The sequence below is a fragment of the Polypterus senegalus genome, chromosome 18, assembly GCF_016835505.1.
Source record: "Polypterus senegalus isolate Bchr_013 chromosome 18, ASM1683550v1, whole genome shotgun sequence".
NCBI lineage: Eukaryota > Metazoa > Chordata > Cladistia > Polypteriformes > Polypteridae > Polypterus > Polypterus senegalus.
This window is the reverse complement of record NC_053171.1, coordinates 2,629,199-2,653,431: the sequence shown is the minus strand read 5'-3', so window position 1 is coordinate 2,653,431 and position 24,233 is coordinate 2,629,199. Positions and strand designations below refer to the sequence as shown.

Here is a 24,233-nt window from a genome sequence, read left to right as displayed (position 1 = left end):
CGGTGTTCTGTCATTCGGTGCCCTTCAGCCTGCACCCCCCCAGGGTGATCTTCACCTCAGACACTCGGGTCTCCTTAATGCTGTCAAAGCTGCGTCCTTCAATTCAAGGTCATGGCAGCGCTGGGCACAAGTTGGCAGGGCCAGTTAACTTAACCTGCGTGTCGTTGGGAATATTAAAGAAAACCTTACAAAGACACAGGGAGAACATGCCAACTTGACATGCCTGCTGTGGGGAGGAGGCACTTCTCAGTGTGGCATTTTACCAGGGCACTGAACCAAAGTGGCATTCGAGCAGAGTAGGTGCCAACAGGGAGATGTAAAGACAGGCATGAATGGCCACCACGAGTAGCAAATGAAGAGGCCCCCCAATCTTGGTGTGACGTTTAAGAGACTCGGGCCTGGCACTCACATGTGGCAACTTATGAGCTGGCATAATGACACGGTGCAGGATGCTGAGTGACACTTCATGCCAGCCAACTCCGTCATGTCCTCCTCTTTTTAATCCAACTTTATCTGTCAAAAGTCAAGAGGAGGATGCCAAGTGCAGATGGCGCCGACTCCAGGATGTGTGCCACATGTCGTCTTGTCGAATGGAGGTGACTCAAGTGGGCATCAGGGCACACCTGCTTCTTCACAGACCGCTTGGTGCCAACTTGCTCCTCTTTGCACATGTGGCCCTTTGCAAGCCGATAAGAGGCATCTGTGCCACTCGTTGACTGGCAGGGCACAGTTTTGCATCGTGCCCACTTAAATACCAGCTTGCCATTGGATAGTGCCAGGCAGCTGGGATTAGCTGGGCACCGCTTGGCATATTCTGTGTGTAGGCGCGGCAACAGAAAATGGGTTCAGGCTGCGCGCTTTTAGCTTGTGGCTTACAGGGTCTCGAAGGTCAGGGTCCGCGACGTTCACTTAATGGGCGTCCGTGAATGAGGGAGGAATCGAACGTTTGATTGGAAAAGACGAACAGACGAGGCTCAAACGAGGAGGAGACGCAGCGCGAGGGGGCATGGCCTTACATCACAGTCCGGTCACGTGACAAATGTCGTATCACATGTCCCGTAACGTGACCTTGTGCCAAGTAGGACCCAATACTGTGACGTGTTGTGCCAGGCCAGCCAGCACTGTGCTTGTCATCCATGGGTTAATCCCACCTGTCGAAGATGCAGACGCGTGTCCCGTTGTGGCCTGATGTCACATGACCCCCTGTGATAGCTGGCACCCCGTGACCTGGGCCAGCCTCAGCTGTGAAGGGTCACTGAGGCGGTCCGAGCGGCGAGCTCAGAGAGCTCCTGCCTTGTAGGCCTCCTGGCAGTGGCGGACCCTCAATTGTTATCCCTTCCTGCGTGGGGCCGAGCGATAAAGGAAGCGAGCGATTCCTGTTGTTAAAACGGCGCTTTAATCTTAAAAGCAGATGCGCCCAAAGGCCTCGCTGACTCTCGGCAGCAGATTCGGGGGTCCGTGTCCACAGAAAGGAACTGGCCATCCGTCTGTTATGAAAGCCACGTGGCCCACCATCAGCCCCCCAATACCTCACCATAACAAAAAACAAAGCTTTAAAGGTGACTTTCTATCTAATATTGTCTGGGGGTCGTGGGGGGCCCAGACCCCCGTGCCATGTCAGGCTCGGCCTGGGGATTGGCACTGACGTGTCGCTGTCCGGATCGGCCCTCAAGGACCACAGCCTTGAATTGGATTGAGATGCCAAGGATTCAGCGCTGGGCCAGTCTGGCTGTCCATGCAGGCTGTGTGCCCAGCGACTCCCCACGGCTTCTGTTCCCACTTGTCTGTTTCTCTCCAGTTTGGGGTGCGTGGCTTTGCCAGTTGCTGAGCACACAGAAGCCCCTCGTGCAGCAGGGTCCTCTCATTAGGTCCCCTATTAAAGTGACAGTAGGACAAAGGCCACACCTGGGCCGCTTCCATCTCACGTGCCTGTGTTGACAGACGCCACGGATCAGGCCACTCCACTGTGTGCCAACGGGACAGCGGACCACACCAGAGCAGGACCCCGCACTTCAGACTGGGCCATCTGAGTGGTCCGGGACAGCACAGTCAAGGACAGGGTCACAGCTACTAGCCTTCAAGAAGATGACCCCCTGGGATGTCAAATCAGGACCACCCCAGACCCCACACGTGGCATGTAGAAAAGGCCGATGGAAACTCGACGTGACGTGATGTTCCCGAGGGGGCCAAAGTGCGCAATGTCCATCTGTCCCTCTGTGTGTGTGTTCTGACCCAGCTGTGCCTGGGGCTGCCAGCTGTGCCCGTCCCACGCTGCCAGACTAATTCTCTCTTTTTGCCTTCCTTTTCAGTCACCAATAAGAAGCCAGCGCAGGTCTCCATCACCAAGGTCAAACAGTTCGAAGGCTCCTCGTCGTTTGTGCGGAGGTCGCAGTGGACGATTGACCAGCTCCGGCGAGTCAACGGCATCGAAGCCAACCGAGTGAGTTGGGCGCTTTGGCGGTGGGCCTTCGCCGTCGGCCCCTCGGGTGCCACGCCTCACCCGTATGCCTTGTTTCCTCAGGACTGCGCGGAGTTCGACTTGGAGTTCGACAACGCCTTTGACCAGTGGGTGGCCGGCTCGGCCACCGAGAAGGGGGTCTTCTTCCAGATCCTTCACCACACCTGCCAGCGGTACATTGCCGACCGGAAGCCGGAGTTCCTCAACTGCCAGTCCAAGCTGCTCGGAGGTAAACTTCTTGTTTGTTTGCGTTTCCATGGAGATGCAGCCTCGTAGCCCACCGTGGGTTTCGTCTTCGGCTTCTCGATCCGCCTACCGCCAGCCTTGCTTTTCTTTTGGTCGCTTTGCTTCACGTTCCACACAATCTGTTGTTCGGCGGATTTAAGGAATTCAAGCTGTGCTGGGCACTCGGGTTCCACTTTTCATCATCCTCTCTGCGGAGGAGGAGGAGGAGGAGGAGCAGAGCAGACCAGAAGCCCACCGAGGTGTAAAGTCCAGCACGTCTGCCCACCTGGCCAAGCTGCACTCACACTATAGACTGGAAATGCACACTTGAACCCCACAGTCCTCGGGCACACATCTGGCCCATGTGCCCAGTTTTTAATGTGCCCGTGTAATCCGAGGATCCCCATACTTTGTGTTGGGATTGATGACCACCACCAGAGCGGCCAAGAAAGAAGATCAGACACAGCACAGCAAGGCCCCCTAGTGGTGCAGTGTGAGCCCACCACTTCACGGGTCGTTTATTCCTTTTCCAGCCCTGCTGAGTCCATCTCGGGCAGCGCTTGGCAGAATGGCAGGAACCAACCCTGGACAGGCAGTCCAGTCCATCACAGGGCAAACTCACATACACGTACCCACAGCCACACTTGGCAGAGGACACACAGGGAGGCCGTGGGCACTAGCCTGATGGGAGATACCAACCCAGAACACTGCGCCACTCTGCCCCTTTATCATTAAATTATTCTCAAACACTGAGTCCTGTCAGTGGGGCTAGAGCCCATCTGAGTAGCATCATGCCAATGCAGAAACCAACATATAGACCCCCCTCACACACACACACACACACACTCAACCAAATGATGACGTGGAGGAACGCTGGATGGACTTGGGGAGAACTTGTAACCAGAGGTGGGCTCTGAAGGCACGACACAAGGACCATGAAGGAGCAGCAGTGCCCACTGTGCCACCTTGTCATTAAACATGTACTTTATGCAGGACAGTGCCATCCCAGTCTATTCCACAAAACCTTACACTTGAAACTTGAAACCACCAGCACATTTTATATAGCGCCTTTCTACAGTGGACGTCATCACCAGGCGCTTTATAACTCTGCGTGCAGATGAAGAGTTGGGCAGTGCTGGCAGTGCCGGTGACATCTCTCATCTTCTATATGTATAAAAGTCAATGTACTTGTGTATGGATGTTCTAGCATCACTTCCTGACAGCTGGAGCAATTTTCATGACACTTGGCACACGTCTTCCTCATTGGTCAGCCCTAACCCCCCCTCTTCTGGGTAGTGGGGTGGTCCTGTGGTCTTGTATGCCTGTTTTCATCCAGTTGACACTCAGAATGACCACCAGAGGGCGAACTGGAGGTGACTGCCAGCATTCTGTATGTTTGAGTGCCACTGCTGCCCGGGCACCGGGTTCTGAGCGTCAGTAACATGATGACAGCCATACAAGACCACAAGACGAGCACATTAGTGAGTCTTCAGTGTTTGTTCATTTATTTCTATTTGTACAGTTGTGCTTTTTTTAATTCGATTTTTCTCCAGCCACTTTATTGTCCTCCCGACCACGCCGGGTATTTCAGCTGTTAGCTAGGCGGCACACACCATTGTGACAGATTCCACCGCACAAATTCACACAAATGAGTGTTTGGTGCTGAGGCTCCTCTGGGACGTTCACATCTCGACTTGGTGACTTTTGAAATGGATGAGTGGGAAGCCAAATATTGTCACAGTGTCATGTGGGCACAGGTGGTACGTTCAGAGCCCAAACGCAGTCGTTTCACATTTCATTGGTCAGCCCAGGATCACAGGCCACGGCTGCTAATGTTGTTTGTAAATCTCACCTCCACCGTCGTTTTTGGTTTTCCTCTCCCTGCCTTCCTCTTGGCCTGAGATGGACAGACCAGACACCCCAGTGCCCCACACTTTAGTCATTTGGCAAATCCACATGAGAAGGGGCAGAGGTGGCCCCTGGGAGCTGAAGCACCCACTGTGCCTGAGTGGATGCCAGGATTTCCCACAACTCTGCTTTTTGTGCTGTAATCGGAGTTCATGGCTGATGCGTCCAAATTTTTAAGGTCCTGTCACAACAAGTGACTATAGGAAAAAATTTTTCCAGCCTAAAATGATCCAATTTCCTTCCATTTGGAATGACAAACACAAAGGAAATGTGCAAATGTGCCCTGCGTGGGCTCCCTCTTGTGTGCCAAAACTGCGCAGGAACTCAGCGCATATGGAAATTGGGAAGCTGGCCAGGCGAGGTCAGGCTGAACGAGTGGCCGCCCCGCGTGGAGCTCAGGGCTCCTCGTTTGAAGGGTCCTGGTGGTCTGGTCCAGCAGGGCAGTGCGAGTGGAGACAACAAAGAGGGGCAGGGAGAGGCACGCGCACGTGTGTGTGTGTGTGTGTGTGTGTGTGAGGAGCACAAAACACACACAGCCACATGCGGACAATTCAGAATTGTCAGGAAACCCACCGGCAAAGGGAACTGAGACTGAGGGGTCTCCTGGAATTACAATGTCGGCTTTAAGGTAAGGTGAGCATGTCAGGTGAGGCAGCAAAGGTGACATGTGGTATGATGACTAGCAGGGGCAAGGAAGAGTATCACTGGAAAACAATGACCATTCAACCTTTTTATATAGCGCCTTTCACAGCTATCTATCTAATATATAGTGCCTTTCACGTCTATCTGGTATATCAAACGTTTCACATCTATCTGTCTGTCTATCTAATATAGCACCTTTCACATCTTATCTATGTATCTAGTATATAGCGCCTTTCACAGCTATCTATCTAGTTAATAGTGCCTTTCACGTCTATCTGGTATATCACACTTTTCTATCTATCTATCTATTATATAGTGCCTTTCATCCATCTATCTATCTATCTATCTATCTATCTATCTATCTATCTATCTATCTATCTATCTATCATATAGTGCCTTTCATCTATCTATCTATTATATAGTGCCTTTTATCCATCTATCTATCTATCTATCATTATATAGTGCCTTTCATCCATCTATCTATCCATCTATCTATCATTATATACAATACAATACAATACAATACAGTTTATTTGTGTAGAGCCCAAAATCACACAGGAAGTGCCGCAATGGGCTTTAACAGGCCCTGCCATTTGACAGCCCCCCAGCCTTGACTCTCTGAGAAGACAAGGAAAAACTCCCAATAAAAACCTTGTAGGAAAATGGAAGAAACCTCGGGAAAGGCAGTTCAAAGAGAGACCCCTTTCCAGGTAGGTTGGGCGTGCAGTGGGTGTCAAAAGTAGGGGGTCAATACAATACAATATACAGAACAGAACAATTCCTTAAGACAGCATAATAAAAATTTTAGAATTACGGTTTAACAGTAGATGATATGACATAATTAGGTTTGGATATTTTTAGAGTCCTGGAGACCTCATCCATCTAGCTGCCTCCCCATTTGGCCATGCCACGGCTGAAACGTTGCTCCGATGAAAGGACCCTCTTTCCCATGATTCCTGTGATCCTCCATCAGGGATGACTTTACCATAGGCAGGCAAACAACTTGGCAGGTGGGCGTGGCACCAATGGCCACATTTGGGTACCGAGAAAAGAAACAGAATAGGTGAGGGTTAGTATTCAAATATAATTATCATGTTACTTATGTTATAGTGCTAATGACTAACAACAGAGATGCAGTATGTACAGTTAATCAGCAGCTCTAGTCAGGATATGCTAAACTGAAGTAGTGAGTCTTCAGCCGGGATTTAAAGGCTGAGACCGAGGGGGCATCTCTTATGGAAGCAGGAAGACCATTCCACAGTTTAGGGGCCCTGTAACTAAAAGCTCGACCTCCCACTGTTATTTTATTAATCCTTGGAATCCTAAGCAGACCGGCATCTTGAGATCTTAATGTGCTCAGGTTTGTAAGTCATGATAAGTTCAGACAAGTAAGCGGACCTTGGCCATTTAATGCTTTATATGTTAAAAGGAGGATTTTGAAATCTGCCCTAAACTTAACTGGGAGCCAGTGTAAAGATTTAAGAACTGGGTTATGTGTTCATATTTTCTTGTTCTTGTAATAATTCTTGCAGCGCATTTTGGATTAACTGGAGGCTGTATAGAGAACAGTTTGAACAGCCAGTGAACACCGCATTGCAGTAGTCAATCCTACTAGAGATAAATGCATGAATTAATTTCTCACAATCCTGTTTATTTAGAAAGCCTTAATTTCCTAATATTTTTAAGATGGAAAAACATGTTTTGGACGACTTTGTAATATGCTTTAAATGACATGCTAGAGTCAAAGATAACTCCTAGATTGCGGGCTGATTCAGTAAAATTAATTGGGATTCCAACTGAGTTAAATGATGACAAAATATTGCTGTGATCAGCGTCATTCCCTCCAACAATTAACATCTCTGTTTTATCTGTATTTAAAGACAAGTAGTTCTCATTCATCCATTCCTTTAATTCACTAACACAACTAATTAAAGACAACATCGGAGAAACTTCATTTGATTTAAATGAAAGGTATAACTGGGTGTCATCTGCATACGAGTGAAAATTAACATTATGTTTCCTAATGAGAGATCCCAGTGGAAGCATGTAAAGTGAAAACAGTAAAGGTCCCAGTACTGAGCCCTGCGGACACCATATTGAACTTCTGTGTATAATGATGGAGTACTGTCAGCACATTTCTGTACATACTGGAATCGATTTGATAAATAAGAACTGAACCAAGCGAGCACGGGCCTGTAAGCCCAACATCGTTTTCTAGCCTGTGCAGTAAAATAGAATGGTCAATGGTGTCAAATGCTGCACTTAAGTCCAACAACATAATTACAGTGGAATTTCCTTCATCAGAGGATATCAGAATGTCATTTACAACCCGTGTTAGTGCCGTTTCTGTACTATGACCAGGGAAAGCCAGACTGGAATTTCTCAAATAAATTGTAATGCGTAAGGTGTGACTGAAGCTGACTGGCGACTACTTTTCTAGTATTTTAGAGAGAAATGGTAAATTTGAAATAGGCCTATAGTTATTTAGTATGTGTGGGTCTAGGTCTGACTTTTTAAGTAAAGGTTTAATGACTGACACTTTTAGTGCATCAGGTACTGTGCCATGCAGTAATGAACTATTGATAATGGTTAGAATAGGCTGCAAGAACATCCATTGCACTTTTTACTAGTTTTGTTGGCACTGGATCTAGGGAACAAGTAGTGGGCTTCATTTTAGTAATTAAAGTTAAGACTTCCTGCTCAGTTACAGGATTAAAATTATTAAAGTGCTGAATGCAATGTGACAGGGTCTGCTAAGCTAGTATTTGGTTTGTACTGTGATGCTGAGATCTGGGATCTTATATTTTTAATTTTCTCATTGAAGAAGTTCATAAAGTCTGTACTGCTAATATCTGTTGGTATTTTGCACTGTTGATCTGAATTCCCATTTGTTAATTTAGCCACTGCTCTAAAAAGTACCCTAGGATTTTTATTATTGCTATCTATTAATGTAGAATAGTATTCTGAGCGAGCTTTAAAGAGGGCTTTTTATATTTATTAACACTCTCTGTCCATGCAATTTGAAAGACATGTAGCTTTGTTGTTCTCCATCTGCGCTCCAGTTTTCGACACTCTAATTTAAGAGCTCGAGTATTTTCATTAAACCAGGGAGAGTTTCTATGTGCTTTGATCACTTTTGTTTTAGGGGAGCCACTGTGTCCAGAGCATCTCTCAAGGTCACATTATAATGTGATGTTAGCTGATCTAAATTGTTTTCCACGTTTACATTTGATGTTAACTGATCTAAATGGTTTTCCACAATTACACTCGACTTACTCAAGGTATCTATAAATTTTGAAGCAGAATTACAATCTAGATGTCGCACTGTCTTTGTTTTAATCTGCGAGTGCATTGCCATGGGCAGAACTAAATCAAATGTAATTAAGAAGTGATCGGAAATAACTACATTTAATGGAGTAATATTTAAATTTTGAATTTCAACTTTGTAAGTTATAATTAAATCTAATGTATGGTTATGATTATGAGTTGGACCTTTGACAATCTGACAAAATCCTACTGAATTTAACAAATAAGTAAAACATTTGCTAAAAGTGTCAGTTTCCACATCAATGTGTACATTAAAATCCCCATCAGAACTACGTGATCATAATTTATAGCCAAATCAGACAGAAGGTTGCTAAATTCAGTCATGAACAATGAATATGGCCCTGGTGGTCTGTAGACTAGCACTATAATTGTGTTGGAATCTGTTTTAATATTTAAAATGAATGCCTCAAAGGATGTAAAGTTGCCTAAATTTTTAGGAGTGATTTGCATTTTGTTACAATGAATTATTCCAAGGCCTCCTCCTCGACCAGAATCTCTAGACTTATGAAGGAACGAGTATCCATCTGGTGACGCCTCAGCTAGGGGAACAGTGTCACATTTACTAAGCCAGGTTTCAGTAAGAAGACACAGATCAGATTTTGAACTTAATATGATATCATTTACCAAAACAGCTTTAGTGCCAAGAGAGCGAATGTTCAATAAACAGCTTTTAAAACTGCATGGTTCTTTCTGAACTGCTGATATATTTTTTGTTTTAATTTGAATTAAATTTCTATTACAGATGCCCCTGGTGGAGGGTCTGGTTTTATCCCTTGGTCTAATTATACACCTTATTTTTTGGTTATAGTGCCTTTCATCCATCTATCTATCTATCTATCTATCTATCTATCTATCTATCTATCTATCTATCTATCTATCTATCTATCTATCTATCTATCTATCTATCTATCTATCTATCTATCTAGTATATAGGGCCTCTCACATCATATCTATCTATCGATCATGTAGCACTTTTCGTTTCTGTTGCCAATCGCTAAAAGTGAAGGATGGCCACGTGTGGACTGTTGGTTAGCATGTGTCACTTAAGAAGTGCACCACACACGTGACAGTAAGGACCCTATCAGAATTGTGCGCTGGCCACCATCTGCGTCTACCGAGCACCTTTTAGAAAGGCAGGCGTGCGTTTGTGTTAAGGACAGTGCAGCGCCAACGCCGTTAACAGACCACCTCTCACTCTCACTGTCTGCTCAGATGCACTTTTACAGTTTGTCCACAAGGGGGTCTCGCTGCCCACACACACTTTTTCCTGACCTAGCCCTGGATTGGATGCCAGTCCACTGCCAGGCCCGCATGTAGTCGGATTGCCCTGAATTGACACCTCCTTACCTCCCCTCAACTTCCCACAACACCATTTTGTCTTTTCTTAATTGCTGCCATGTTGATGACTTTTGTTTGTGGCAGCTACTGTGTTGCAATCAAGCGACTCACAAAACTGATTATGACGGATGCCAACCTTGTGCCCAGTTCTGCTAGCACTGGCCAGGACCCCCCCCCAAATATAAAGTGGATTCAGTAACAGATGACGGACTGAGTTCTTCCTTTCAGGTTTAGGAAGCTGATGGGCATTTCCAAGTCAAGTAAAAGCCCAAATTGTGTGAGGAGGTTGCATTGTGCCAGTCTTCTTGAATAAGCAGACTGGCCTTCTGTGCCCACCTTCAAGCCCACAACTTCGCCTTCTCCATTTCAGCCAAAAAAGAATTCCCGGAGAGAGCTGGAGAGAAGGAGCAATTCTGTTTTTGTGCCGAGAGCCGCACACATCTGTCCAGCTCCACTAGTTTCAGGTTCTCCCTCAGCAGATCAACCATCAGAGCCGGGCACATCTGGAGAGGCCAGCCATCCATCCAGTGACCACAGTGAGTGTGGCTTTAGGGTTTGGGGAGCTCAAGTCTACCCCTCGAGCTTTGGGCATGATGCAGGAACCAACCCAGGATGGAATGCCACTTCACCTGAGGGCACCGTCATAACTGGCACAGAGTCACTGAATGTGTGAACACTCGGAGTGAGGCCAGCATGGGCACAGGGAGAGAGAGCAGGCAAAATGCCAGAACTGGAGGTTTAGTGCCAGTCGCCTGTAGCTGTGAGGCCAAACTAACAGTAAAGCTGGCATCAGCCTGAGTGCCACAAAATACCAGCTGGTAGATTTTGGGAGAAGTGCAAGTGAATGTAAGGAAATGTAAAGAATCACAAAGCGGAGGTAGAGATGGCAGGCCTGAAACTCCGGCACTGCAGGATATCCATTAAATCAGCTGGGAGAACTCACGGCCGAGTTGGGAGCATCCGCCTGGCATTATGGAGGGGATGATCGCTGCTCTGTCTGAGTCACGGGTGGTTGGGCACAGCATGGCTGAGCTCGGCACACATGGAGCCATGGCACGCGTGTAGCCCCCAGTCTGATGGGTGGCCGTGGCCTTCTTCACTCCTCTGATCTCTCAGCCAGTAAGGTTGTACAGTGGCAGTGGGCGGCTTTCCCTCTTCCAACAACAGGTTGGGCAAGGCTTACCAGGAGGTCATGGGTGAGGAAGTTGCTGGGCACAATCTCAATGATTTTGGCTGCTGGGCCAGTTTTCCCCCACAAGTTAACCTCCCAGTTCCCAGCACTGAGAGTTCTTATCAAGTGAGGGTCTCCTCCCCTGTGCCCAGTCCTATGATGGCCAATGGCGCCAGGTCACTAAGCCTAATTTCTCACCTCAGCATCTGCAGGGCGCTGGGCTGCCACCTAGATTGGCAGCTGCTTGCACCTTTGCTGTATAACCACCACCAGGTCCACCAGCTAATCCTGCCGACTACACCGCTGTAATGAGGAAGGACAAGTGCTGTGGATCAGCTGGCACTCCATTCCATCCAAACTAAAATTGAGGGAAGAAGAACACAAAAGTTTGGAGTGGATTACTGCAGACGTCTTTGATTGTCTTTCTTCATCCTCCACTTTGCGATGAACGCCGACCTTTGGCAGCTAAGTGGGCAGAGGAGGTGGTTCCTTGCTGTTAGCGGCCCGTGTGCTGCGTGATCGCGCTCAACTGGCTCACGTGTGACAACGGGGACACAATCTGCTAGCAAAGGCCACGCCCCCTCGTGCTTCTGGCGCACGTCACACAGGATGGCCACTTTTCATGAGGCGTACACAACAGCACTAATATGATGGCAGCGATGACGTGTCACAAAGGTCACCCTGCCACGGGCCGCAGCTGCAGCTGATTAGAGCACAGAGGGCAGGGGCGTCCTGCAGTGACCTCTGTGACCCCTCTGTACCTGGGCATATGGTAGTGGGCAGACTGAGGCACACGGCGAGTCACCGTTCAGCCTAACCCACGTGTGGTACCTGAACGATACTCAAGAGGCCTAACGGGACTTCTTATGGAGCTCGAGAAACGCCATCACGGCAGACCACGTGATGCCAGTCTTCTGCACTGTTAACACTTTGCTGTCACACGCCTCCGCTTCACCCAGACCAGTTCAAGCTGGCGCATGGCTCCTGCCCATTCGCTTCCTGTGAAAGAGTGCCAGATGGGCTCCTGCCACTCAAATATGTAACCCCGCCCAGCCTGAGCTGCTCAAGCGTCTAGCCCCTCCCCTCCTATGACACGCCCTGCCTGCCCACCTTACCTGTGATTTAAAAATGTATTTTCAAGAAGTGTCCTACAGTTTTGATATCAGGACTTCGAGGGGTCCATAGGGCTAATTAGGGGGCACCAGATCTCCCAAATGATCCCCATATTATGCTTTCACATTTTTGGAGTATTGTTGGTGCGCATGTTTCATCTCCGTGGTCTCAACCTCAGTTAGTGGTGGTGACGTTCACACCACCTCGAGACACGCAGTTAGTGAGGACTGAGAAAGCTCTGGAAGAAGGTGAGGTGCACCACAGGTTGGAAAATGCAGAGTGGCCTCCGTCTGTTGCAAGTGAAGGCCACCCTGGGTAAGCACTGGCTTGGGTTACTTAGATGGCGAGTTCTCCGATTGGCACGGCCGAGGCGTCTTTACACTTCTGGGGGCTTTGTGCAGTGGCTCAAGGGGGCTTTGTTTTGTTCTGATGCATCTTGTTTCTTCCTCAGGCAACAGCATCTTCAATTCAGCAGCAGACAGCGTCACCAGCGCCGTACAGAAGGCGAGCCAGGCCCTAAATGAACGCGGGGAACGGTTAGGCAGAGCGGAGGAGAAGACGGGCGAGATGATGAACAGCGCCCAGCAGTTCGCCGAGACGGCACACAAGGTGAGAGGCCTCCATTTGTCTGTCTGTCCTTTGGCTGTGGGGGGCTCTAAAGAGACCCTGGCTCAAATGGGAGAGGGTCGTGTTTAAATAATAAGCTTCAATTTTAAAAAAGATGACCAGATGGGGGGTACAGAGGTGGGTGCCCCATAACTGAGCCATCCCTTTAATCAGGTAGGCCCCTCTTGAAGTGACGTCACTGGCTCAGCACACCACAGGGTTAGAGAAGAAGGGCAGGATGTCCAGTCTGTCACTCAGGTGGACCCCCTTGGGCTTTTTTGCACTCCAAGTTTGTGGATCCAAGTTTAACCACATGAACTCAAAATTATGAACTCCATTTGTAAAGCAGAGGACCAGCATGGGCACAACAAGGCCCTGAGGCAGGATTAGAACCCGTGACGTCAGGGATGTGAGGTGGCAGAGCCACCCGCTGTGCCATTGACTCTCATTTTATTTGCAAAGGCTGAAGCGGCCTTGATACCCCCAACGAGAAGTCAAAGGTCCAGTGCACTTCGAGGCTGGAAACGAAAGGGTCCTGCGGATACAAAGCCCTCTTTGATTCTTTTTATTCTACATTTGTTTAAACAGTGCCATCTAGAGGCTGTTTGGGAGTATTGCACCATTAACATCAAATGCAAGTCCAACTTATTTCTTCACCAACATGACATTTATGCGTTTGATACTCAAAGCTGTGTGTGTTCCAACGCCTATTATATAAATATATAAATATATATATATATATATATATATATATATATATACACTATTTGGCCTGCACTGGTGCTTTACAATGAAGGCATTCGGGCACAAACTGCCACCCTGAAATAAAAGCAGAGAAACGGAATAAATGTGTCCTCTGTGCTTGTGACAATAAAAGTCTTCGTGAGAAGTATCGTCTTATCTCAAATGCCTGGCACTGTTTCTCAGAGGTAAGGATGTGTTCACACATAAATACCACTGAAGTGGGGTCTTCTTTTGTTTTGTGTCGGGTATTTTACGACGTCTGCGTGATCGACGCTCGATACATTTCTTGGCTTGTAAACTAGACCTACTCAGTAAGCTTAAAGGCTTTTGTGTTTCGGCCTTACCAGTGTCCCGTTAATTTCAATGCAAAACACCAGTCTGGGCAAACTGTTTAATAAAATTTATAGGAAACGCTGTACCCAGGAACACAATTTCACAGGGCAAATGCAGAAGTGCCATGTGTTTGAAGAAATAACTTTTAGGGATGCCCACTGGCTACAGGGCACACTCCCTCACAAGGGGTCAGTTCTGAGGTGGCACATCTTCTGTGGAAGTCTCACACTGTTTTATATAGCGCCTTTTCACCACCCAGTTGATTTCGTATGGGGTGGCGTCACTCGCGGAGGATCACGCAGGACAGTCAGAGGTGGGGACTGAACCAGCAGCCATACACTTTGCAGTCCGGCGCCCACAAAGTTTATAGTGCCTTTCCATGATGTTCCGTCCATGTTTGGTGCACCAGAAGATGCGTCTGCTCACTGAGGGTGGCCAGGAGTGGCTCATATAGCGCCTTCTCCCTGTTTTCAGTCGTGCCTTGTATTTCTGCTTTTGACGTCGGCCACACGAGGTGACCCTGGTAAGCCCGCCATTTTGATAGTCCCGAGTGCCTCAGCTGTGTGATTGAGTGGCCAGCCGCTCTTCAGTTCTTCTCGTCCTTCTCAGCCCTTTGTCACTTGGGGGCACAGCAGAGGCATCTTGGCTTTGGCTTGTGTACCTGTAGCCGTGTCCTGATCCTCGGCTGTGTGGCCCCCTAACTCTTTGTATTTTTACTAAATAAAGTGCGTTGTTGTTGTTGTTTTGCCATCTTTCTTTTTTATCCCCGTTTTAAGTCTTCCATGCATTTGCAGCCGTTTAGTTTTTATCTGATGTTTGTTGTCTTCGGTGTCCACCTCATTAGATATTTTCAACACAAGCCTGTGAGCCTCTGCCTTTGAGGACAACGTCTTCAGGCCATCGGTGGACTCCTTGGACCTGCTGGCCCCAGCGCTGGCCCATTGTCCGGCCGTTCTTTGTCCTGTCCCTCTGCTTCATTCCTTTCTTGGTTCGGTTTGGAGGCCTTCAGGCCACCACAGTCTGGAGTGTCCAGTGCCACCTTCTGTGTTTCAGTAACGACATGGCAAAGCGTGTTGGCACTTTTATGACTCAAACAAGTAAAACAAATTTGTTGAGCTGATAGGTCAAGTGAGGAGCTCAAAATGACCCTCATCTGTGTGTGATGGGAGAAGTCGGGATGTTGAGTGACCACCGGTGACCGCAAAAGTCAAAGTCACTCGGCTGGAAATGGCATTTCCTGAACACGTGAGTGCACGCGCGCACACACACACACACAAAAACACCATACTCTAAACCTGAGTGACAGACAGGGAAGCAGCACAGCAGGCCAGTGAGAGGCCACCAGCCAGTGGGCATTTAGTGGGCTTCTCTACTCGGTAATGTGTCACACACACTGCCACTATGCTGCCTGGGTGCCCAAGGTAGAGCTGCTCCATAAGCATTTTTGGGATGCAGGGAGGAATTTAAACGATGATGATGGAGGATTGTGCAGTCGTCACACAGACGGTGACTGGGCCAGGGATTCTGGAGTTGAGAGGGGGCAGCAGTGCCACCCACTGTGCCAGTGATGTGCGCAATTCCTTAGATGATGTGGGTTTCGTTGCAGATGGTATGTGCACCGCCTATTGTCAAGAAATAAATACACAAAAACAAATAAAAGATTTGGGGAGCCTCCCTGTAAAGCGTTTGGAGCGCTGATTTAAAAAATGACGGGCGATGGTCTCTTTGTAAAACTTACAGTAGGCAATCCAATAGAGACAGGGTGGAGCTTTTATACTGAAACGGCAGGAAGTGGAAATGACATCATCAGAAGTGATGTCGTCTGGTTGGGACGGAAGTAGAAAAGAAACGTTATTCTTCTGTTGTTCTGTCGAAAGAGGGACGGAGGTGTTAATGCTTGTCTCCAACCCCCTATCTCTTGTACTTGCATTGCCATTTGGACCCCTTGGCTACCTTCTAAGCGCACGTGCGAGACATGACAGCCCAAACCCATCGGGCCGGCCAGCCCAAAGCAAGAGGTCGTAAACACAAGAAAAGGCATCGGCGATAAATGACCTCGATTCAATATGGCTGAAGGTCTAAAAGCCACCTGGTGACCTGTGGGTTAGACTGCCATCCACTGTAATGCAGCATGATCCGTGACCAAGGTACCCTCTCGACCCAACAGGTAGCACCTCCGTTAAATCACAGCCCACCTAATCGCCAGGGCCCCTCTCTCCACCACTGCATACCTGGTTTCCCAGTCTAGCAGTTTCTGGCTTTTCTGGGTGTTCAGCCCTGTCGACACTTTGGCTCAGCACGGCTCCAAGTCCTGTGTCCGATGCGTCGGTCTGGAGAATAAAGGGAGTAGAAAAGTCAGGAATTTTTAATACAGGTGCTGACATATGGGCCTGTTTCAGGTCACACAATGCAGTTTCCGTTTTTTCACCCATACCACCTTATAGGGAGCCCTCTTCTTTGTCAGATCAGTCAAGGGTGTCGCTCACTCTGAAAAACGAGGTACGAACCGACGGTAGTAACTCGAGAATCGTAGAAAGGCTTGGACGTGCCGCTTGTTTGTCAGGTGGGCATCAACTTTTGAACACTGTGGTCTTTCTGTCCCCCCGATCGTTTAATCGGATTGATACGAAAGGCTGCTTTAGCTAGCGTCAGCAGAACAGCTTTGACCTGCCGTAAGTGTTCTTCCCGTGTGCCGGAATAGCTGACCACATCATCCAGACAGGTGGCACTAGAAGTACTGTGGGCTTTGAGCACTCTGTCCACTAGACGGTGAGAGGTTTGCGGTAGCCCTGTGCAGTCCAAATGGGTGAACCCTAGTCTGCCAGTGTCCACTAGGAGTGCTAAATGCAGTTTTCTCTTTAGCAGAGTCCATTAAGGGAATTCGCCAGCACCCTTTGGTCGTGTCTAAAGCAGTTAGGAATTGTGCATTCCCTAGCCGCTCAAGGAGTTCCGTCTACCAGGGTCATCGGGTACCCATTCATTTTAGAGACCCGATTGAGACGTTGGAAGTCATTACAAAACTTCCAGCTCCCGTCAGGTGTAGGAACCAAGACAATAGGGCTGGACCATGGGCTGTGGCTTTCTTCATTCACACCCAGTTCCAACATATGCATGACTTCTGCTCTTTTTGTCTCAGGAAGGGTATCGGGGCATTCCCGGACAATCACCCCCAGATCTGTAACAATGTCCTGCTCAATCAGTGAAGTTCATCCAGGTCGTTCTCTTACTACCATCCAGGGTGGACAGGATTGCTATTTCCAACTCCCGTCTTTGGGAAGGAGTTAGATTGGGTCTGAGGTTTGAATTGAAAGGGAATGGGGTTGTCACGGAGGGGAGGTCTGTCTCCCTTTCCTTCCACAGTTCAAACATCTACCCATTTGCTCCATCGACGGTTGGGTTGTTTGGCCAAGTAATCGATGAGTCCTTTTCTTTCCTTAATCTCATACAGGCCTTGCCAGTGTGCCAACAATTTGGAATGGGAGGTAGATATGAAACCATAACATGATCCCCTGGGAGGAACTCCCTGAGGTTGTGTTTCGGTTATAATATCAAGCCTGAGCTGAGTGAGCCTTATCCATATGTTCTTTAAGAAGGGTCAAATCTATCGTGTAATATTTTAGTAGAGGGAATAGCCTCCTCTTCCCATCCTTCTTTTAGTATGACAGAAATACCGTGGGGTTGCCATCCATATAACAATGCAAAAGGGGAGACCCCATGGGGGCTTGTGGCACTTCCCGGTAGGCAAATAGGACAAGGGGCAGTAACTGATCCCAATTTCTCCCATCCTCACTAACTACCTCACGAAGCATCTGTTCAGGGTCTTCTCAAACCTCTCTGCCAAACCTAATCTGTTTGAGGGTGGTAGACTGCGGCTTTTAGATGCTTTATTCGGAGTAACTTAGCAACTTCCCTGAATGTCTCTGAAGTAAAAGGAGTTTCCTGGTCAGTTAGGACTCCTTTAGGGATTCCTACTCATGCAAAGACCCCTACCAGTGATATTGTGTGATATTTGTGGAAGTTGCCGTACGTAACGGAATGGCCTTTGAAAACTGAATAGCTTAGTCGACAATGACCAAAATGTATCTATGGCTTTGGGCTGAGGGTTCTAAAGGTCCAACGAGAACGATACCAATTCATTCAAATGAGATATCAATAAAGGGGAGGGAAATAAAGGAGCATGGTCCCTTTTGGAAATCTGACGTAACTGATACTCCGGACAGGAAGTGCAGAAACGGCAGACCTCCTCATTTATTCTGAGCCAATAAAATGGGAGTTTAATCCCCTCTAGAGTTTTTTCAGCACTTAGATGGGCACCTAGAAGGTGGGTGAGAGTTAGTTCACATGCCTGCCACCGGTAGGTACGTGGGACTGGCAACAGCAACCTCACCTCACCCTCATGCTCTGCTGCCTGAAACAAGAGATCGTTATTCAAAACAAAGTGAGGTCCTTGTGGCAGGGGGTTATACGTATGTTGGCCATTAACTGAAACCACTGCATGATTTGCAAACTTGACGGAGTCTTCGTCCATTGCTCCCGTTTAAAGGAGGCCGGCATTATCCTGAACTTACATTGTAAAGCGCTCATGGATCCCTGATGACCTCAGTGAGTGGAGTTTCAGTCCTCCTGTCCACAGCGGTTGCGGATTCCGTTTCTGGGGTTGTAGTTGAACTTTCTACTCTGGCGACATGGGATCTGTCTGCCAGGAGACACGGCATGGAGGCAGCCGTGATCGAGTTATTCCATCCATAACTAGGCCCAGCTTATTTATAGGAGTGCTTATGTTCAAACTATTAGACCAATCTCGCCCAAGGATGACTGAGTAAGGAGGCTCGGGTAACGCCACGACCGTTAGTTTTCTCGGGATGTTCTTATAAGTAATGACACAACGGGCCGACCTGTAACATTGGGCTTCCCCATGGATAAAGGTGAGACTGCTCCTATTTCTAAGGCAGAACAAACGGTGAGCGACAATGGAGATCAAACATAGCGATGATTCGGTGCCTGTGTATCAAAACCACCCCAGTATAAGGAAGAGGCCGAGGTTTGGTTGAAGCACAATGCCTTCCTCCCTTGGTCTCCACGAACAGTCCATCGACTCACTTATCTAGGGGCTTGAAAGAGTGGGAAGGCTGGACTGCTTCTCTCGAGGTTTGACTGCAGGCTCTTTGGAGAGTCAGGTGGGCTCAGGAGGAGCGACACATCCTTATCGGGCTAAACGAACGGACTCTCCCGGTGGCGCTCAGTCTCCTCAATAAGGGCTTCCACGTTTTTATAGGGTTGTTTGCAGACCTGCTGGGTGAGATATTCCAGTTGGCCATTCACCAGTGTTCCGCAGGTTAGCTCTTCTTAGTATCTGTCCGTAGCCAGTGCCCGGTTTTCCCCCAAATTTTGAAGACCTGGGCTCTTGTTGGCCGTTCCATGTCGAACTTTCAGAGCCTCCATTCCATCACCTGCTGGTCCGGAGTTATGCCATAGTGTCTGAAGATTTTACCCTTAAGGGTGTCATGATGGGCGGCCTGCTCCTCAGGGAGGTCATGAGAAACCCGCTGTGTGCCGCCTTTCATGTATGGCGCGAGTATGTTGGCCCAGTCTGCCCTCGCCCAAAGATTTCTAGTGGCAGCACGCTCAAAAATTAAAAAGTACGCCTCGATATCATTCCCCTCAGAGAGGAGTACTAACACAGCCTCCGATCTTCCTGCTACTGCTGTCCGAGCCTCAGCTTCGGCCAGTTGGGTCCTTGTTTCTCATGTCGATATCATTTATTTATACACTGGGAGAATCAATAAGTCCCGTTTTATGATCCAAGGACAGAATAAACTGCTGTGATGTCCTTAAGCCCTAAGGTGACACTCACAGTTCTTCTCTCTTTGCTGCAGGCCAGTGACGGTGGCCAATGGTTTGAGTGGCATTGTCATTTCCTCGTATGTGACAACATCTTAACAAATGTGTCTTTGGTGATAATGACACTTCTACAATGTCACTAAAGTGCCTCTTCATCAGTGCAGTGAGGTCACTGGAGCAGATCTCTCCTGATCTTTCATACTTCATTCAGTACGTGGCCTGGGAATCCTTGGTACCCAAAAGTAATCAAAGGCCGCCCTGCACAGATGAAGCCACACTTTAGTGACGCGCTCCAAGTGCCGTTCCCACCACAGGAAGTCTTTGTAAAGGCCTCGTGACACGTGAGGAGAGCCAAAGTGTGCCCTGCTGGTCTACGAAGGGTGGACTCCCACTAGGCCCGTCTGTTCCGTCCCGTGGCCAGGCATGCTGGTGCCCCCTCCCTATGCCCCGCTCTGGCCTGCACTCGCACTTCTGGGTCCGGGCACGCGACTTTGTGTAATGCCCTAGTAAGACTGGAGGGAGGGCCTGCTTGATTTCCCCGATTTTGTGGCCGTTTTGGAGTCGTGTGTGGCAGGACGACGCTCTCCCCTCTTGCAGATTTATGTTCACGTGTGAGGTGAGAACAAACTCAAATTTCTAACCCAAATGGCGTTGAATGGAATGAGAATCACACCACCAGACTTGTCGCATCATTGACGTCACGTCTGTTTTCTGTGCTGGGCACGTTTAGCGATCGCACTGTTCACGAATGCTGCTGAACCGGGCCGGGGCACAGTATGGTTGGCACGAGTCAAACGAGCGAGACATCCGTCCCTCTGCTTCTCTGCAGTTTTACTGTTGCTTCCCCCAGGTACCCCAGTCACGCTGAGATGGTTTGTACATTTACGAGACCACCTCGAATGCTCAAAGAAATGAGCTGCCTCAGGTACAAGAAGTGACGTGTTTTAAAATGGAATTCAAAGGCAATGATGATAGCAGCGGAGTGTGCGGCCGGCGCGGCGCCTTCGAATACCCCAAAGCGGCCCATTACAGAGGTGGCTTTACATCTCACATGAGACAGACCCTCTGTGAGGACCCTCAGAATCCTTCCCTGTGAGAAGTAGTGGTGGGCAGATGAGAAAGGCGCTATACAATACGTACATAGATGAGGCGCTATACATAACAAGAGATGTGAAAGGCGCTATAAACAGATGGCGCGCCAGGCTCCGTGTAGTGCCAGTGTTTACTGGGTGTCTCTCTGTTATATGGCACCTTTACTCTCCGACTGTGCACACCAAACCAGTCAAAGGCTTCCCTCTTTTTTAAGGCCTGAGCTGAAATACCTGAAATTTGTGCCTAAGACAAACCGTTTGTGTAGGAAATGAAAAGCATTTCTGTTTTTTTGGAATCCCTTCCAACAAGTAGTGTACCTTCAGTGAAGTTCCCACATTGCCACCAGTCCTCCCAGCAGTGGTAGACCTTGCCCTTTTTCCGTCCATAATATGGCAACAGATGAGCGACAGCCCATCCCTTTGGTAAGAACTGGTGGTCTGCTGTCTCAAACCTCAGACACGGGCATCGCACCTCGGGTGACACCCCAGACAAGCACCACACAGTGCACTCGTCTCCACATCCATCAGACCAAGGATCACAGCAGTGACCGACCGTCTGTCCTTAGCTCAGGTGACACTCACTGGGTCTCAGGCCAGCAGAGACGATGGAGGACGAGTGACGTAAAAGCAAACGTTCATGTCAGGTGGTCCAGAGAAGGGTGAGAGGGCCCAAAGCTGTCACCGAGGCACTGGCCCACCTCTTTGAAGAATGAAATGTGCATATAATCTGCCAGAAGAAGATGCCCACTATGGACGGCACCATATACTGTAGAGTCCCAGAGGAACATCTAAGGGGCTCCCTCCTGATGCCTGCCATCGTGTTGGCTTTGGCGCTGTTCAGTGGGGGCCCTCTGCAGTTCACCCTGCCCTTGCTGGATCTCCATTTCTAGTTTGTCTGACACTTCTAACCCAAGAACAGAACCAGTGCCAGGCTCCGTGTTGTTGCCCACGCAGATTAGGAGACAGAGAGCCAAAGGTGGGCTGACGCCGACTCCCTCTAGTGGTCAGTGAAGGCCCACAATCAAAGTCAGAATTTAAACCTTTATCTGGGGTCCCCAAAGCCCCCATGTGCCTTACTGGTGTGGTGTTGTTACACTGAACTGGTGACCAGTTCTGGTCAGCCTATCACAGCAGCCATTTTAAGAAGCTGCCATTTAAGTGAAGCCCACTCTGCTTTTAAGGAGAACATTCACAGTTTTCCTCTGAAACTCCATGAATTGCCGCAGATTCCGCACTGCCTGGCAGGCCAACGACAAACCTCAGCTGGATGGCACGGCCTCCTTTAGGCTTTGTGTGCCATCTGGTGGGCCTTCTGCAAACTGCAGGAAGCTTTTTTGTGATTTCAGTCAGCTGTGCCCTTCTCAGCCTGGTCACTGCGCACGTTTGTCACCCCTGAGGGCCGTCACACAGACACCCGCAGACCCCTGGGAGCGGAGCTTTATGCCAGGTAAATGGACTCCATGATTGATTGATACGCAAGACAGAAAATGAGCTGGACATAAAGATAGGAAAGGCGCTATAAAAGAGTGAAGAAGAGCCTCAGCATACTGTATATTAAGAGAAGTGCAGGACGTCTTGGCTGCCAGCTACACCAACGAGCCTGAGTGGTCAATCCTTATGTTCTTGTTTGAAATGTCTGGATGAATGGACATGAAGGGCACTGTGTGGACTTAACATAGAAATATAAATCAAAGTTAAATGAGACAGACAGACGGACAAACAGATGCAGCAGGAGTGACAAACGTGAAAGGCACTACATGGCACTCCGTCAGAGAGGAACAGACAGATAGGAAGGACACTTCTGGGGTGCCAGACAGTCTCTTGTATGCCCACTTTGACCCAATGCCAGGCTGGTATACATGGGCACAGAGGACGAGCCTGATCTCCATTAGAAATCCTCCATCCATCCCACGCCCATCTTAGCCCTCCTGCCTGCTGCCGTTTTATTGCCAGTCCATTGCAGTGCCAGTGCCTTTGTGTCAGGTGAATGGCAGCAGGGACGCCTTGTTGTGGCCTTTGTGCCATTGCTGCTGCTGCTTCTTCTTCCTCTTCCTCTCGTCCTCCATTAACGCAGGAGTGGTTGTCTCTCCCCTTCCCCTTCTTCTTTTTCAGCTCGCCATGAAGCACAAATGTTGAGGCCGTGCCAGCTGTTTGGGGACCCTCCAGGATGGACGCCCAGGCCTTTCGGGCCCACTCACTTCCAGACACCTCTCTTTTTTTTAACTTTGATCCACAGCAGTGAATAATTGGAGCTTGTGTAGGACGTGGCGTGGCGTCCGCGTGGTCCAGAGCAGACGCTCCGAGCGCAGCCTCGTCATTTTCGTTTCCCACCCGCAGCCTCTCTGGTTTGTGTGTCGTTTTTTTTAAATTATTTATTTCCCATGAAATGCGAGCCGCGTGATTTGGGGCTCGTGTCCGCGCCGCTCGATTCTCCAGCTGTACTCTGTGATTTCTCGCATTTGCTCGATGTTAATAAAGTCATGCACCTGGGCTCTGGCCGTCTCTCCTTCGCATCCCGACTTTTCAAGCTCCTCGTGTTCTGTTGACTCCCAGCGCGTTTGATTTTTTTGATTTATTTCGTCGTCTTCTCATCGGCCAGGCTGGCTGTCAAATGTCAGTCCATCCCGCTGTGGTCGGCGACTCGACGTGGACACTCGTGACCCTCTGTGACTTTGGGAGAAGCTCCTCGCTGCTCTCCTTGAGATGGCCTCCGCAATAATAAAACTTTACTGTGTGGATTCATTTTTGTGAAGGAGGCTTGGACTCGCCTGGCACTTGTGGACAATCTGAGATATTCAGCGGACCACCCGGCTTTGAATGTGAACCTTGGGCAGCACTTTATATTCACAGGGACTCCGCCTGCAGCGTGATGTAGAACAATTGGGCATGGCTGGCAGGTGGGCGACAAGAAGGAGTGACGGGTACCTCACTGGGTCATTAGGACTGCTGCCAATATGGCCACAGTGTTGATGGAGTTACGCAGGGTCTTAAGTGTGTACCCTTCACAACGTGTCTGTGGTGGAGTGTGGCACGGGCACAGCGGACCAGGAGGGACCACTTTACAGGGGCCAGTAATGTCGTCACCCCTGTGTTTAGCTGCCTTGTGAGAAACCCAAGAAGTCCAACGTTCTCCGGGCGTCCGTGATAGGGTAGGTGGCATACGTTGTGTGAGTATCGTCTAGGAAATGTGGGGGTCTCGTGTGTGTGTGTGTGTGTGTGCTTAGGGGGCCTTTGGACGGAGAATTTTCAGAATGAGGATGCACAGTTAAAATTCCTTTAAATGCAAAACAAAACCACAAGGAATGCCACCCATTGTGGCACGGAGGACACCGATGGGCCCCATTAGAAGTCCTACAAAGTCATTCATTTAAGAGAAGTTCACATTGCGAGCCGTGGACGGTGTTGTGAGGAGGACTGGGATTGGGTGTCGCCAACA

General features: G+C 48.8%; 1 protein-coding gene across 2 annotated transcripts in view; it reads left to right on the top strand.

Moving 5' to 3' along the window:
- stxbp6 (syntaxin binding protein 6 (amisyn)) overlaps positions 1-23,289 on the top strand; it is an 88,858-nt gene extending 65,569 nt beyond the window's left edge. For both annotated transcript variants that reach the window (XM_039741410.1, XM_039741409.1), the window contains exons 3-6: positions 2,310-2,440; positions 2,522-2,687; positions 12,634-12,791; positions 22,910-23,289. In XM_039741410.1, the coding sequence (XP_039597344.1) occupies positions 2,310-2,440; positions 2,522-2,687; positions 12,634-12,791; positions 22,910-22,933 (479 nt within the window). In that variant the 3' untranslated portion in view covers positions 22,934-23,289. The remainder of the gene's footprint in view (positions 1-2,309; positions 2,441-2,521; positions 2,688-12,633; positions 12,792-22,909) is intronic.
- Positions 23,290-24,233: the final 944 nt, after the last annotated feature.